Below are 17,101 nucleotides of genomic sequence, written 5' to 3' on the forward strand. Positions count from 1 at the left end.
GACAAGACCCTTGCCCCCTAAATTGGTTGAGTGGAAGGTGGATGTAAATAATACTCTACCGTATAAAAAAATTCTGTATGTTAACAGAGGATGCCCAGCCAAGTACAACAAAATATGGGACCTTTGGCTGCAAGACTCCGGCACCTGTTCATAACACAACCTGTGCCTTTCTCACCATGTCCATATCACACCCAATGTCTCTCATACTACTATTAGTGTGGGCAGCACCCATTTCCAGAACTCAGTGTTCTTATGTGATTGAAACAGTTTGAAACCTGTACTGGACATGTATGTAATCCATCACTTCATACTTGAAAGTTATTTTTCTACCCTGGATGTATATATTGACATGTATGCACCTTTGTTTCAATAAAAACGTTGCTTAAAAAAGTGATCCTAGTGGCTTTACAGATACTCAATCACTTTTACGGCACTGTGGAGCCCCCTCTTGCATCACTGCCTTCATCCGTTCCTGTTTTGACAGGAAGCCCAGGACCACGTTAAGCCACAGAGGAGATGGAGGAAAATCAGTTCCATGATATCCTCTAGGGATATCCCTTACTTCCCTCTCTCACACATTATCCATATCCCGCTATGCCCTCAAACGTCCCCAATGCTTTTGTAACCTGAATTGTGGCCCACAAAGGTGTTTCCTACTAGTATATTCTCTGGTGAATGGCTTGTAGAGAACTATGTTTACAACTGCTGTATGTGATGGAAATTGCTGTAATGTTTTGACGTTTCACTTGTAGTGTACTTTTAATATTTTTCTACTTTTTGTAAAACGCTACTGCAAAAACAATATAGTGTGCTGTTAATAGTTGCGTACTTTTTGTAAAGCGCTACTGATAAAAAATGTAGTCTACTGAAAAAAAAAATATATACATATATATATATATATATATATATATATATATATATATATATATATATATATATATATATATATATATATATATATATATATACCTGTATATACAAGCACAATTTTCATACTTTTGTCTCTGTATGCCACCAGAATAAAATGAAAATGAAATAATCCAAATTAATTTGAAGTGTAGACTTTCAGCTTTAATTCAATGGGTTGAACATAAATATCAAGTACAAATTTTAGGAACTGCAACCATTTCTATACACAGTCCCCCAATTTTCAGGAGCTCAAATGTAATTGGACAAATTAATATAATCATAAATACAATGTTTATTTTTAATAATGTGTTGAGAATCCTGTACTGGCAACGACTGCCTGAAATCTGGAAACCATGGACATTACCAAAGACTGGGTTTCCTCTTTTCTGATGCTCTGCTAGGCTCTAAATGCAGTTGTTCTTTGTTGGTGGATCTTTAGTTTTGCCTTCAGGAAGTGAAATGCATGCTTAGTTGGGTTGAGATCAGGTTATTGACTTGGCCATTGCAGAATATACCACTTATTTTCTTTCAAAAGCTCCTGGGTTGCTTTTGCATTTTGGATCATTGTCTACCTGTACTGGTGAAGTACCATCCAATCAAATCTCTAAACACTGCAGAATTCATCTGGGTGCTTCGGTCTTCTGTCACTTCATGACCAAGTGCCACTGAAAGCCATGCATGCCCATTCCATCACACTGCATCCACCATGTTTTACAGACACGTTGTGTGCTTTGGATCATGAGCTGTTCCAAGCTTTCCCCCCACCCTTTTCTTCCCGTCATTCTGGTACAGACTAATCTTAGTTTTATCTATCCAAAATGGCCTAGCTTTTTTAGATGTTTTTTTGGCAAAGTCTAATATGGCTTTTCGATTCTTCAGGCTTATGAAGTGTTTATACCTTGTAGTGAACCCCCTGTATTTTCTCTTGTGAAGTCTTCTCTTGATTGTAGACTTTGACAATCATACGCCCACCTCCTGGAGAGTGTCCTTCACTTTTCTGGATGTTGTGAATGGGGTTTTCTTTACCATAGAGAGGATCCTGCGATCATCCACCACTTTTGTCTTCCGTGGATGTCCAGGCCTTTTTTATGTTGCTGAGCTCACCAGTTCTTCTTTCCTCAAAATGTACTACACTGTTAATTTGGCTACTCTTAATGCTGCTACTATCACTCTGTTTGATTTGTTTTATTTTTGAAGCCTAAACAATGGCCTGCTTTGCTTGCATGGACAGCAACTTTGAGCACATATAGCCAGATTCAGGTAGGGGCACGTATCTTTAAGGCGGCGTAGCGTATCATATTTACGCTACGCCGCCTTAAGTCAGAGAGGCAAGTACTGTATTCACAAAGCACTTGCCTCCTAACTTATGGCGGCGTATCGTAAATGGGGCCGGCGTAAGCGCGCCTAATTGAAATGAGGATGGGGGGCGTGTTTTATGTTAATGTTTGGTGACCCGACGTGATTGACGTTTTTTACAAACGACACATGCGCCGTCCGTTTACATATCCCAGTGTGCATTGCTCCAAAGTACGCCGCAAGGACGTATTGGTTTCGACGTGAACGTAAATGACGTCCAGCCACATTCACATTCTTACGTAAACGGCTTATCTTTACTGCGCCGGGGGCACGTACGTTCGTGAATCGGCGTATCTAGTCATTTACATATTCTACGCCGAACTCAACGGAAGCGCCACCTAGCGGCCAGCGTAAATATTGCACCCTAAGATACGACGGCGCAGGCCGTCGTATCTTAGATAGGTTTAAGTGTATCTCAGTTTGAGCATAAACTTAAACTTACGATGGCGCAGATTCTGAGTTGGTTCAAAGCAATAGATTCCAAATGCAATCAACTCCTTTTTACCTGCTTAATTGATGAAGAAATTCTGCAGTCTAAAAGGGCCAGTATACATTAACATCAGACGCATTGTAAACTTTATCTGGAGGGCCCCTAGTGGACAGGAAGCTGGGAAATCATCTGTAGAGCAACAAACTTCATGGATGATGATAACTAGGTACAATATATGATATATGAAGGTGAGGGTTTGGTGAGCACAGAGGTGGCAAAAGTTAATTTATATAGCTGCACTGAAATATATCAAGAGGTGTGGGACTTTTATGAGCACTAAAGAAACAATGAGCTTAAGAAGAGTTTATATTGGTTATTTTGTTTTTGTTCTTGTTTTTTACACTCAGTGTTTTAAAAGTTGATCTCTTTACACTATTAATGGACTTATTTTAGCTATTTGTGTGATATATATATTGTATTGTGACACAGATACAAGTATATTTCAATTTTACTTGATATTTTCACTTTACTAGTGTATAGCAGTGCAGCATTCTGTTTGTTAATATGAAGAAAAGGGTAGTGCTGCGCTGTAAATGGGGAATGGGGTAAACGTGCAGAGGAAATGTAGAAAATCCTTATATATGAAAAAATATAGTCTGACTACTAATCATAATAGTGAGAGAATGGTGTAACATCAAAAATAAATAACATCAAAAATAAATGTGGTACGGTGCGGCTAAATCTAGCTGACAAAAGTGTGAGATAATACAAAGTGACAGTGCTGGTATCATACAGTGTGATACAGTAATAAAGTACTAATACACAATTAGGTGTACAGCGTGCATAGCACAACACACAGCGGTGACTGAGATAAACTAAGATAAATGTCCATGCAACAAATAACTAATATGCATAACAAAGGAAGAAATCCAAAATAAAAGTGCTGGTGTAGATGCCGAGATAACGTGAAGAAAAGTGGGTTTCCGGTGTTCTCTTCAGAGTAAGTGACGATGTCCCCTTACCTTACTGCTGTAAGGTAACAGCATATAAGCCCAGGTACACTTTCTGGTCGTATCCACATAGGGTGTTATCCAGATGGACTGTAATTGAAGAGATAGATCCCTCTCGGTAGTCACGTCCGAAAAATGAGTGACTCGCACCCAGGGAGATAAAGTGCCAATAGTGCAGTATTGTTTTAAAAAGGGTTTATTAAACAAAATAATACACAGGAGTCCTGAAGAAGTCACGAGAAGTGACGAATACGCGTACGAGTCCACCAAGAGGTGATGTCGGCGAACGCACTTTTTTACATGCATGATTTTATCACAGCAATGTGAGTACCCTAGTGCAGCCCTCAAAATTTCCACTCGCCTGCTAGCATTTGGCGAGTGGACTTAAGCTGGGGGCGAGTGATGACAGGGCTGCATGACCAATGTCCCTTCAATCTGTGCCTACACTTAGAGCCCGATGCGATTGGCGGCCGAAGAGGAAAGGTGCATGCTCGGCAAAAGTAGTCTGGTGAGCCGCGCACAGGCAGAGCAGTACACAGGTGCGAGAGAGAGGATGGATGGATGGGAGTTGCAGAGGAGACAGCAAAAGAATGGGGAAGAGATCCAGTTCTAGTGCCCTGTCCCTCTGGTCTGCCCCCAGTGCCCTGTCCCTCTGGTCTGCCCCCAGTGCCCTGTCCCATTTTGTTAAAGTTGTTTTTGGTAATATTTAATTATGTAACTTGATTCTGCATAAAACATTTAACAGTGTCATTCCATGAGATAATCTATGAGGGCGTGTTTAGGGGCGCAATTAGGCATGGAGCAGTGTATGAATTAGGTGGGGCAACTGGTGGCGAGTACCTCTTGAGGCCTGGCTAGTAGCTCAGGGCTTGACATTTTGAGCCCTGCCCTAGTGTATTATTTTGTTTAATAAACCCTTTTTAAAACAATACTGCACTATTGGCACTTTATCTCCCTGGGTGCGAGTCACTGTCATTTTTCGGACGTGACTACCGAGAGGGATCTATCTCTTCACTTACAGTCCATCTGGATAACACCCTATGTGGATACGACCAGAAAGTGTACCTGGGTTTATATGTTGTTACCTTACAGCAGTAAGGTAAGGGGACATCCTCACTTACTCTGAAGAGAACACCGGAAACCCACTTTTCTTCACGTTATCTCGGCATCTACACCTGCACTTTTATTTTGGATGTCTTCCTTTGTTATGCATATTAGTTATTTGTTGCATGGACATTTATCTTAGTTTATCTCAGTCACCGCTGTGTGTTGTGCTATGCATGCTGTACACCTAATTGTGTATTAGTACTTTATTACTGTATCACACTGTATGATACCAGCACTGTCACTTTGTATTATCTCACACTTTTGTCAGCTAGATTTAGCTGCACCGTAGCACGTTTATTTTTGATGTTATTTATTTTTGATGTTACACCATTCTCTCACTATTATGATTAGTAGTCAGACTATATTTTTTCATATATAAGAATTTGCTACATTTCCTCTGCACGTTTACCCCATTCCCCATTTACAGCGCAGCACTACCCTTTTCTTCATATTTGTTTTTTGTCTGATACACCTTTCAGTGCCGCAGCTGTACCCCCTCCCTTTCCCTTTTCCCCCCACTTCTTGGTAGCGCGGTAATACTCACCCCATCACCTCCTGTTTGTTAATATACTATATGATTATGTGGGAACACAAGTTTGGGGTTTCATATCAGCTTCGCACTTACTGTAGATTCTGTTTTGATTTATATGTTGATTGGAGCAAACGTATTCACTGGTAGCGCAGGAGTTCACATTCATTTTAATATGTGATTGTTTGCTATAGGTCAATGAGCTAAGCTCCCACTGGAGGGCAGCAAAGGACAATACTTAATTGTCAATGAAAATATATAAGGTATCTATTTAAATGGAAACATAGATCCAAAGTGCGTATTACCAAAACAGAGAACATCTCCTGTTATTAACGAGTAAACATGATAATAAGGAACACACAGAAAAAGTGCAATGATAGATGAATTAGATAGAATATGTACATCATAATTAGTATCAAAGAGCAAGTATAGAAATTAGGCAGAGTAAAGGCCAATAGCACCCTATTTAGCAAGTTGTGGTCCATAGTGAATGTCCAGCTGGGATCCAGAACAAAAGGAGGGGGAGTTTCTCAAACCAGAAGGCTAAGGCAATAAATGGTATACTCAGATGATAATAGAACAAAGTTATTATTTGAATTACACTTTAAAATCCATTCTACTACTTCTCCTGAGTATGGGGATACCACATGTGTGAGACTTTTTCATATCCTAGCCACAAAGAGGGGTCCAAAATCTAGGGAGCACCCTCAGGTGTTTTAGGGGCATCTAATTTTCTGACTACCGGTCACATTTTGGAGGCCCTGAAGCACCAAGACTGTGGAAACACTCATAAATTGGCCACATTTCCAGTTTCCACAATTCCAGTGCTGGTTCAGGACTGGAATAGAAAATTAATGATACCCCTAGATCGGTTCACATATCGCAATGCAAACTGTGAATTTGAATATGCAAATTAGCTAGTTACGGCAATCCACGAACGTAAGTCCGGCCGGCGCATTGTTTTTACGTTGTTTGCGTTCGGCTTTTTCCGGCGTATAGTTAAAGCTGCTATTCTGAGGCGTACTCAATGTTAACTATGGCCGTCGTTCCCACATATCATTTTGAAATGATATGGCCGTCGTTTGCGTAAGTCGTTCGCGAATAGAAATTTGCATAGAATGACGTCACCGTCGTAAGCATTGGCTGGTTCCGGTTTAATTTCGAGCATGCGCACTGGGATACCCCCACGGACGGCGCATGCGGAGTTAAAAAAAAACTTTGTTTACGTCGGGTCACGACGTATTTACATAAAACACGCCCCATTACATCCATTTGAATTCCGCTCCCTTACGCCACCAGAGATACACTACACCGCCGTAACTTTCGGCGCAAATTCTTTGAGGATTCGAAATAAAATAAATAAGTTACGGCGGCGTAGTGTATCTTAGATACGCTGCGCCCGGCGCAAAGGTACGTGGATCTGCCCCAAAATCTTTTAAACATGTTCTTAAAATGAGACCCTCTTGTTGTATGCTCTTCCTGGGTTACAAAAAGCACTCAGTATGACCAAACATTAAGCTGAGAGGTAAACTAATACCATACTTGCATGGTACATTGTCTTATTTACATTGCTTTGTGTGTCATTTGTAGATATCATGTAACCCATCATACTTGTACTGCACATTATCTTGTAAAAAAAATTTGGTGTGTTACTGTATTTGTAAATATTATGTATTGCAACCAATAAGGGTCTGTTAATACTATGTCCAGTGACCTGCATTTTTCTTCATTGGATAAGCTAAAAAAAATGATGCGTCCCATGTACAGCACAATGTTTGTGTGAAAAAATGCAGCTTATTTAAATGTTTTCCCATAACACCACACTGCACCACTGCAGTGCAAAGACATGAATGAAGTGTCTTATGTGACAATTCAAATAAAGTAAAAAATAAATAAATAAATAAATAAAATAAAGGTGTGATGTACCAAAAAGCACATCTCTTCTGGAGTTCACACTTATACCGTGCCTTGAAAAAGTATTCATACCCGTTGAAATTTTACACATTTTGTCGTGTTACAAACAAAAACGTATTTTTTTTGTGGGATTTTATGTGATAGAACAACACAAAGTGGCACGTAATTGGGAAGTAGAAGAAAAATAATAAATGGTTTTCAATTTTTTTTTATAAAACAATATCTGAAAAGTGTGGCGTGCATTTTTATTCAGCCCCCTTTACTCTGATTCCCCTAACTAAAATCTAGTGGAACCAATTGCCTTCAGAAGTCACCTAATTTGTAAACAGAGTATACCTGTGTGTAATTTAATCTCAGAGATTTAATCTCAGAGATTTGTTAGAGAACCTTGGTGAACAAACAGCATCATGAAGGCCAAGGAACACACCAGACAGATCAGGGATAAAGTTGTGGAGAAGTTAAAAGCACTGTTAGGTTATAAAAAAAATATCCCAAGCTTTAAACATCTCACGGACCACTGTTCAATCCATCATCCGAAAATGGAAAGTTTATGGCATTAATCAGAGAAGCAGCCAAGAGGCCTATGGTAACTCTGGAGGAGCTGCAGAGATCAATAGCTTGGGTGGAAAAATCTGTCCACAGGACAACTATTAATTGTAAAATCTAGCCTTTATGGAATAGTGGCAATAAGAAAGCCATTGTTGAAAGAAAGACATAAGAAGTCCCATTTGTAGTTTGCAAGAAGTCATGTAGGGGACAGAGCAAACATGTGGAAGAAGGTGTTTTGGTCAGATGATAACAAAATTGAACTTTTTGGCCTAAAAGCAAAGCGCTATGTGTGACGGAAAACTAACACTGCACATCACCCTGAACACAACATCATGTTGGTTGCAGCATCACGTTGTGGGGATGCTTTTCTTTAGCAGGGTTAGGGAAGCTGGTCAAAGTTGATGGAAAGATGGATGGAGCCAAATACAGGGCAAATCTTAGAAGAAAACCTGTTAGAGTCTGCAAAAGACTTAAAACTGGGATGGAAGTTCACCTTCCAGCAGGACAATGACCCTAAGGAAACAGCCAGAACTACAATGCAATGGTTTAGATCAAAGCATATTCGTGTGTTATAATGGTCCAGTCAAAGTCCAGACCTAAATCCAATTGAGAATCTGTGGCAAGACTTGAAAATTGCTGTCCGTGGACACAAAAGGATTTGCAGCTGTAATTGCAGTGAAAGGTGGCTCTACAAAGTATTGACTTTGGGTGCTGAATAGTAATGCATGCCACACTTTTCACATATTTATTTGTAAAAAATGTGAAAACCATTTATCATTTTTCTTCCACTCCACAATTATGTGCCACTTTGTGTTGGTCTATCACAGAAAATCCCAATAAAATACATTAACGTTTTTGGTTGTAACATGACAAAATGTGGAAAATGTCAAGGGGTATGAATACGTTTTCAAGGCACTGTAGCTGCTCACATGGTAATGTTGCATTTAACCATGCAGATTGGTGTGAACCAGGCCTAAATATATATACTCCTGTTTGAACTACTTATTTTTTCCAGGAACCCTCAAATCTACATGACTTTATGTAAAAATTCTTATAGTGATTGAAATATATTTACATATATACACTAAAGTGTGTCAAGGAAAAAAAAGTTGTATTTATATTCTATTCTATATTTTTATATTTGTATATATTTTTAAATAATTTTGTATAAATTTGTGTATTTTCTAACCATATTCAGAAAAGAAGGAACCCAAGGCATCCTGAAAGTTTGCTTCTTTAATATGCTTGTTTAATAGGTTAAAGCGTTTGTAAAGGATTTTTTATTTTTCATCTTAATAGCTTCCTTTACCTTAATGCAGTGCTGTTTTCATGTCCTTATTGTTCGTTTTTGTTCTCAAGTTGCTGTAATTCTTCTCTGATCTCCACACTTCCTGGTTGTCTGTTTCCTGATGACCACAGTACTGGGAGCTTTCTCTCTGTGGTCACCAATCAAGGAGGTGTGATTACTGTTTGTCTAAAACCCCTCAGCACCAATCACTTTCCTTTTCCAAACCATCACTGCCCTGTATTGGCTCTGTGGCTCTGTACATCACAGAAGCAGGAAACAACATGCAAAAACAAAACTAGAAACTGCAGGTACATTATATGATTGATTTTTTATCTATTATTAATCATTTTTAAAGGGAATCAGTTAACTAGTATGTCTCTATACCCTGTAAACAGTAATTTCAGCAAAAAAATTGTTGTTCCTTTATAACTCCTTTAAGTTAGCTAGTAATAGGCATTACTCAAATTCCAAATGCTTCTTTACATTTAAGCTGAAATTTTCCCTTTTAGGGGCAACAGATTTACTGCAAAGCAAGTATCATAATTGGTGATGGGAAAATCTGCCCTGGTTTGATTCGTCAAGAGTTTGTCGAATACTTTTCAAAGTTTGGTAAACCCAACTTAGGCCTCGTACACACGACCGAACATGTCTGCTGAAACTGGTCCGCGGACCAGTTTCCGCGGACATGTTCGTTGTGTGTAGGGCCGACTGGACAATTTTCCGGCCTAGCGGACAAAAGTTTCTTAGCATGCTAAGAAACTTGTCCGCTGGAAGCCTGTCCGTCGGACATGTCCGATGGTCATTACGACTCATCGGACATGTCCGCTGGCCCGAGAACCCGCGCATAGCGTTTAAAGTGATTCGACGCATGCGTGGAAGCATTGAACTTCCCGGGTTTGCGTACGTGGCAGCGTCAATGTCACCGCCACGTCACCGCGCTGTCTGTCCGCTGGGATTTTGGTTTGATGGTGTGTACAACCATCAGACCAAAATCTCAGAGCGGACATGTCCGATGAAAACGGTCCGTGGACCGTTTTCATCGGACATGTTCGCTCGTCTGTACAAGGCCTCAGAGGACAATCCTGCTAAAGTCTATTGGAGGAAATTCTTGCCATTTTTAGAGCTATTAGGCAAAACTTGCCCAAAAAAATCTTGGGACACTGGGAACTGCCATGGGGGATATGTACTGCTTCAAAAATACACATTGCACAGCAAGAAGAGTTTTTTTTATGCAGCCTCAATGGCAATATTGAAGATACACAAAACCTTTGATTGCGGGATGCCCTAAAACGTTATATGGTGTTTCATAGTACAATTTTCACAGATAGTCCCAGTAACCGCATTGTACAATTTTACAACTAACTTGGCTTACATACAGTAGCAGCATCCCAATCTGATTAATTTCATTTCACTTTGAAAAAAAAAAACTTTTTCCAGGTAGCTTTAGCAGCAACAAATGATTATTCATTAAATTGTAGATTTGCTTTGACTGGTATGTAGAAATTGACCAGTGGTTCACTGTGGCTTTCCCTATTTTCAGTGATACAAAACTGTCCTGGTCAATTTCTATCAAGCTCCTATTAGGAATTAAGTGGGTTGTAAAGGTTTGTCTTTTATTTTCTAAATAGGTTCCTTTAAGCTTGTGCATTGTTGGCTCACTTACCTTTTCCTTCCATTTCCCTTCTAAATGTTTTTTTTTCTTTGTTTGAATTTCTCACTTCATGTTTCTCCTCAGTAAGCTTTCCACCATCATCCGAGAGGTGGAAAGTCATTTAGAACAGCTTACTGAAGAGGAACAGGAAGTGAGAAATTCAGACAAAGAAAACAAAGAAAAAAACATTTAGAAGGGAAATTGAAGGAAAAGGTAAGTGAACCAACAATGCACTAGCTTAAAGTAACCTATTTAGAAAATAAAACGAGCTACACGGTGGAGGTAAGTATGACATGTTTGTTATTTTTTTTTTAAACATTTTTATCTTTAGCGTCGCTTTAATTTCAAACCCACAGCATTTACCTCAAACCCCTAATCATAACGGGATTTTACTTAGCTTCCCTGCCTTCCCTTGCCACTTGGTACTTGTTATAATGAAATAATATTTGCCTTGTCTTCCCATACTGCAGCTCAGTATTTTAGCAGAAAGTAATCAGGCTGAACAGTGTTCCATGAGATGAATAGGAGCTTGCAGAAGGCTTATTTCCTTAGAATTATGCAACACAAATTAATAAAATGTACTTGGGGGAAACTCAAACCACGAATATCTAGAGAAACCCTATTCCTTCCCAAAATTCATGGTGGCCTAGGATTTCCAAACATTTCATTATATTATAAAGCCGCTCAACTAGTGCTGCTAGTCCATCTGCTGCTTATTCGACTCTTAGCCTGAGCCCTTCTATTCAGAAATTGCTAGAGGCTAAAACAAGTAAATATTTGGTATTTACACTGCTTGCAAAAAACAATACATTTGTATTCATGAATACAGAACTGCATTTATTTATGTCTTTTGTTTCAATATTTCTTTATTGAGGATAAGATGAAGGAAGAAATAGTTATACATTGATAAACATATCAATACCAGTAACAAGTAGATGTAAAACCATAACATATAATTGAGTATGAAGGTAAATATATTGACCAGAAGTGGTCTAGAGAAGGCCTGAGGGGGTGGGGGAAGACAGAGAAGAAACAGAGGAAAGGGGAGGTAAGTGTGTGTTCATTAAGAAAAGGAAGGGGTTGGTTAATTACATATTTACTAGCACCTTCACCTGCTCTCCATCCTGAAACATCCCCCGCAGGCAGCCAGGGAGAAAGGAGTGGAGGGAAGCCAGCAGCATTGTGGGGCGGGGGGGCCAACAAGGGGTGTGGAGAAGCCCAGGCAGTTGGGGGAATCTGCACCACACATAATGATTAGGGTGTGATCAGTCACACTGGGCACACCTCCTGCACATGCCTATGAGTATAATTGATCACCTTCAGATTTCCCCCTACTAATGGTCAGGGTCATTAGAGTGCAAGCTACTCCACAAACATGTTTATGCAATATACAAATATGGGAATTGAATAAAACGTGGCACATCTATGGTGCACATTTATTTAGCACTCATAAGCATTAAAAAGGATCAATGTATCTGATTTAAATCAACCAAAAATACATCTACAAGGTCTAAGCAGACAATGATAAAAAATAATTGGATATAATCTTTGAAACTGCCATTACCTCTAGCACATGTCACATACTGCCACCCTGCCAAAAGTCCGCCCCAGGCCAGTCATTTGCAGTTTAGAGGGCAGGGCCTACTGATTGGTTATATACCCTATTATTTTAAAGTGGTTTCCATGTTTCTTGTAATATTGAGTAGCCATGTGTATTCTTACTTCTTAGTGACTAGTAAAACTGTGAGTACCCATGGGAAAACACTGCCTTTGCATAACAGTAAAGAGCTTCCATCTTGACTGAAGGTCTTAATACTAACATCTCTTTCTAGCTATATAGGTTGAAATAGACTTTACAGCTTGAAGTTCATTTTTCTTTCTTGAACATTTAAGACCCATTTGAACTTTTCTGTTAGTTAAAATAATTACAATGGGGCTAATAGCAGAGTAACAAGAATCAAAGAAAATACGTGCATCAGTAAATCGTGGAGATAGTGGAAAAGTACAGAGAGTAAGGATCCAAAACAAGTTGTCTAGACCAAAACTGACTATGTACATCATGACTAATGTAAAGACAGCTTTGGCAGCACGAATCTCTGCATGTTTGGTGTTCAGCATTGGAATACATTTGACCTGTTTACCATGCTGGAAGAAAACATAAAGCAGATAACCGCTGGATAGCATCATTAGACTCAAAAAGAACAAATCCCGTATAACATAGATTACTCCATTCCCTAAGTAAATCAGATAATTTGGAAAGATCACAAAGCAGAAATTGTAGCTCATAATGTATCTGGAAGTAACATTCTTGATAGAAGCTGTAGAGTAGGCTAGCCGGGTACTACTTATGATGAGATTGAAAGTCCATAGAAAGAGCATTATTGGGAACAGAGAGTCAAGGAGCTTCTTCTTTGTATTCATCCAACGTTGGTGGGTTGGAGTGATAGAAATACACTGATAACATCCTAGCAAGGATGTAATGCTGACAGACATGGCTCTTCCTACACAGTAAAGATAAAGGCTTATCTGGCAGGATAAATCACCAAATACCACATACATCCCAGTAGACTGTAGGGTGATTGGAAGCCCCCATGTCAGTATCACTAGCAAATTAGCTAAAGCCAGCTTACTAAGGATAATTTCTCCAGTGGTTACTGTGCCATGGTTGTGAAAGGTGTGCACAAAAGCAAATAAAATGATGAGATTGCCAGGGATTCCTATCATGTCTAATGAAATATAACTAGTTATATCAAGGACAAGCCAAGTCCCCATTGTGTGCTTAACGGCAGGACTTCTTTACAGGCCAGTATCTGTAAGAGAAATATGTTACATTACCGATTACAATATGTTTCAAATTCATCAAGTTTAATCTGTCACAAATTTAAAGGGCTTTGGTCCAGAGACAGTAAATCAAACTGCTCCAAGGTACTGTGGAAATATTGTGCTTTATTTACTAAAACTGAAGAGTGCAAAATCTGGTGCAGTTCTGCATAGAAATCAATCAGCTACCATTTTTTTTTTTGTCAAAGCTTAATTAAACAAAGTGAATTAGAAGCCGATTGGCTACCATGCACAGCTGCACCAGATTTTGCACTTTTCAGTTTTAGTAAATCAACCCCATTGTGCCAAACAGGAAAAAAAAAAAAAACACTCAATCGCACATCATATGAGTAAATATAACTTTTCATACAATTATGTGGATTCGCACACCCTGGAATAGTAGAATGTACTTTCTCTTATGCCCCGTACACACCATCACTTTATGTGATGAAAAAAAACGACATTTTCTGTGAAGTAAAAAATGACGTTTTTGAAACTTCAATTTTCAAAGACGAAGTTGCCTACACACCATCGTTTTTCTCACAATGTTCTAGCAAAGCGAGGTTACGTTCACCACGTTTTTCCATTGAAGCTCCCTTCATAAGTAGCTTCTAGGCATGCGTGGGTGAAAAAACGTCGTTTTAAACGACGTTTTTGCTACACACGGTCAATTTCTGTGAAGTAAAAGTTGACGTTTTGAAAAACGACACATAAAATTGAAGCATGCTTCAATTTTTTTTGGTCGTTTTTTAGAACACATAAAACAACGTTTTCCCCCACACACGGTCAATTAAAGTGACGTTTTTAAAAACGTCATTTTTTTTCATCACATAAAGTGATGGTGTGTACGCGGCAATAGATTGTAATAGATTTTAATGTTTCCATCCACGGATGGCAAATCAAGTTTTTTTCTATATTTTTAATACTGTGTTATACATCATTACTTACACTCCACTAGGGCGCACTTAACGTCCCACCCTACACAATTTAAAATTTATACTGCATTTTCATACACTTAGTTATAAAACATTTCTCAAAATCTTATTTTATTAAATTCAGCTGATTTTCTCATTATTGTCTTCTTTTGTAAAACATTCAACAGCCTGTTTACTCTTGCTGTAGAAAACATCTTCCTGTATTGATGGCATAATCTAAATTTGTTCACACGTCACACGTCTCCTTGTCTTTTGTACAGTTCTTTGGAAAAAAGTCTCTACACTTGGATATATTTTCACAAATTGATTACATCACAGTTACATTTTTTAACTTCCAAGGTGCGATTATTCTAACCTTTTTGTTTAGTAATACTTTTTCTTATCTTTATTCATTTGATTGTTTGCCTTTGTACCCTCTTTAAATTCCCTACCTCCTTCCCTAAGCAGGGTTATTTATACAGGACTAGTATCAGACCTCATGCACACTGGGGCCCGGATTCAGAAATGAGATACGACGGCGTATCTCCGGATATGCCGTCGTATCTCTGAGTGTGCGGGGTCGTAACTATGCGACTGATTTATAGAATCAGTTACGCATAGATTTCCCTAAGATCCGACGTAAGTGTCTTACACCGTCGTATCTTAGGCTGCATATTTACGCTGGACGCTAGGTGGCGCTTCCGTATATTTACGGAATGAATATGGTAATTAGGTAGATACGCCGATTCAGAAACGTACGTCCGCCCGGCTTATTTTTACGTTGTTTGCGTAAGTCGTTCGCGAATAGGGCATTGACGATTTGCGGCGTAATTTCGAGCATGCGCACTGGGATTTTTTCACGAACGCCGCATGCGCCGTTCGTAAAAAACATCAAATACGCGGGGTCACATGTAATTTACATAAAACATGCTCACATCATCCACATTTGAATTAGGCGGGCTTACGCCAACACACATACGTTACACCGTCGTAACTAAGGGCGCAAGTTCTTTCTGAATACGAAACTTGCTCCCTAATTTACGGCGGCGTAACGTATCTGAGATAGGTTACGCCACCCGGAAAGATACACCAATGTATCTGAATCCGGCCCTGGATGTTTTGAATGCTGCTGCTAGCTGCATTTGGCTTTTTTTATTTCTTTCCCCAATGCCCCTGCATGTTAGTCTATGTATCCATGCACACATAGGTGTTTGGAGGACTTTAGAGGCAGGGGCATTTAGAAGCAGAAAAAATCCCACTGCCAGCATGTCCAGGAGCAGCAGCATTTTGACATAAAAAACTATTGATGCATGTAAATGCATCTAAATGCACCTTTATGCTAGGCGCATTTAACACTTGAGCTTTCATTTATTTCAATGGCCAGAATAAATATTTTTTTTGGCCACAGAATTGAATGTCCAATCGCAATTCACCCTGTTCACCCAATTCAACCTGAAAATTATTTAATTGATTTTTTTTATGAATTTTATCCAAAATACTACACACCTTTTCCTGCCAAAGTAGCCACTAAAGATTAATGAAATACATTAATTGTGTTTTTTACCTGTTCTTTGTTTTTTTTTAAAAAGGCCAACCTTCCTGTAAAATCCGTTTGGCAGCACCTTTTTATTCAATGGGCACCTCTGCTGACCACCCATTGGTTCCATTTTCGGGCATCATTCCTTCTACCAGTGTTCACCAGAACCTGATCATAGCCTAGCATAGTGCAGGAATCCCCAGAAAAAAACAAGCTAGCAGGGATTGTGACCACCTACTTTCTGTGTGGGACAGTCATATTCTCCACATGTGCTGAAAAATAGGTTGCTTGACCTAAAGGGAGGGTATCCAGCAAGATGAGATAACTTACCACACTTTTTGCAAAACTTTCCATATAAATACATTTGAACACTACTCTGATGCTGTGTACACACAATCGTTTTTTCCGATGAAACTGATCGTGTGTGGGCCCCATTGGACTTTTTTCCATCGGTGTAAAAAAATAGAACATGTTTTAAATTTTCCCAATGAAAAAAAAAACAGATAGTAAATTCCGATCGTCTGTGTGGAACTCCATCGGAGAAAAATCCATGCATGCTCAGAATCAAGTTGACGCATGCTCGGAAGCATTGAACTTAATTTTTTTTGGCTCGTTGTAGTGTTTTACGTCACCGTGTTTTTGCACGATCGGAATTTAGTCTGATAGTGTGTATGCAAGACTGATAAAAGTCAGCTTCATCGGAATTCCGACGAAAAATTCCATCGTATTTTATCCCATCAGAAATACGATCATGTGTACGCAGTATTAGAAGGATCTCTCTTGCTGCTTTTTATCCTTGGCCCAGATTCAAGAAGCACTTGCGCCCGCGCAACCATAGGTTACGCAGCGCAAGTGCTTACTTGCTCCGGTGTAACGAGTGCTCCTGATTCAGGAACCTCGTTATACCAACTGCAGGCTAAAATCTGCGCGGCATAAGGCTCTTATACCTCGCAGATTTTAGGCTGCATTCTTGCGGGGGCCGCTAGGGGGCGCTCCCATTGTGTATCAGCGTGTAGTATGCAAATTGCATACTACCACTGATTCACAAGCTTGCGCAGGCCCCGCGCAAGCCAGGTACAGAGTTTCC

At 39.4% G+C, this 17,101-nt stretch overlaps 1 protein-coding gene across 1 annotated transcript; it reads right to left on the minus strand.

Annotated features, from left to right (window-relative positions):
- Positions 1–11,622: 11,622 nt before the first annotated feature.
- On the minus strand, positions 11,623–13,666 carry LOC120928626 (olfactory receptor class A-like protein 1). Its single transcript, XM_040339656.1, has one exon. It carries the CDS (start codon positions 13,513–13,515, stop codon positions 12,559–12,561), a length of 957 nt encoding a protein of 318 aa, XP_040195590.1. The 5' UTR covers positions 13,516–13,666; the 3' UTR covers positions 11,623–12,558.
- Positions 13,667–17,101: the final 3,435 nt, after the last annotated feature.

The sequence above is a fragment of the Rana temporaria genome, chromosome 2 (assembly GCF_905171775.1).
Source record: "Rana temporaria chromosome 2, aRanTem1.1, whole genome shotgun sequence".
NCBI classification, from domain to species: Eukaryota; Metazoa; Chordata; class Amphibia; order Anura; family Ranidae; genus Rana; species Rana temporaria.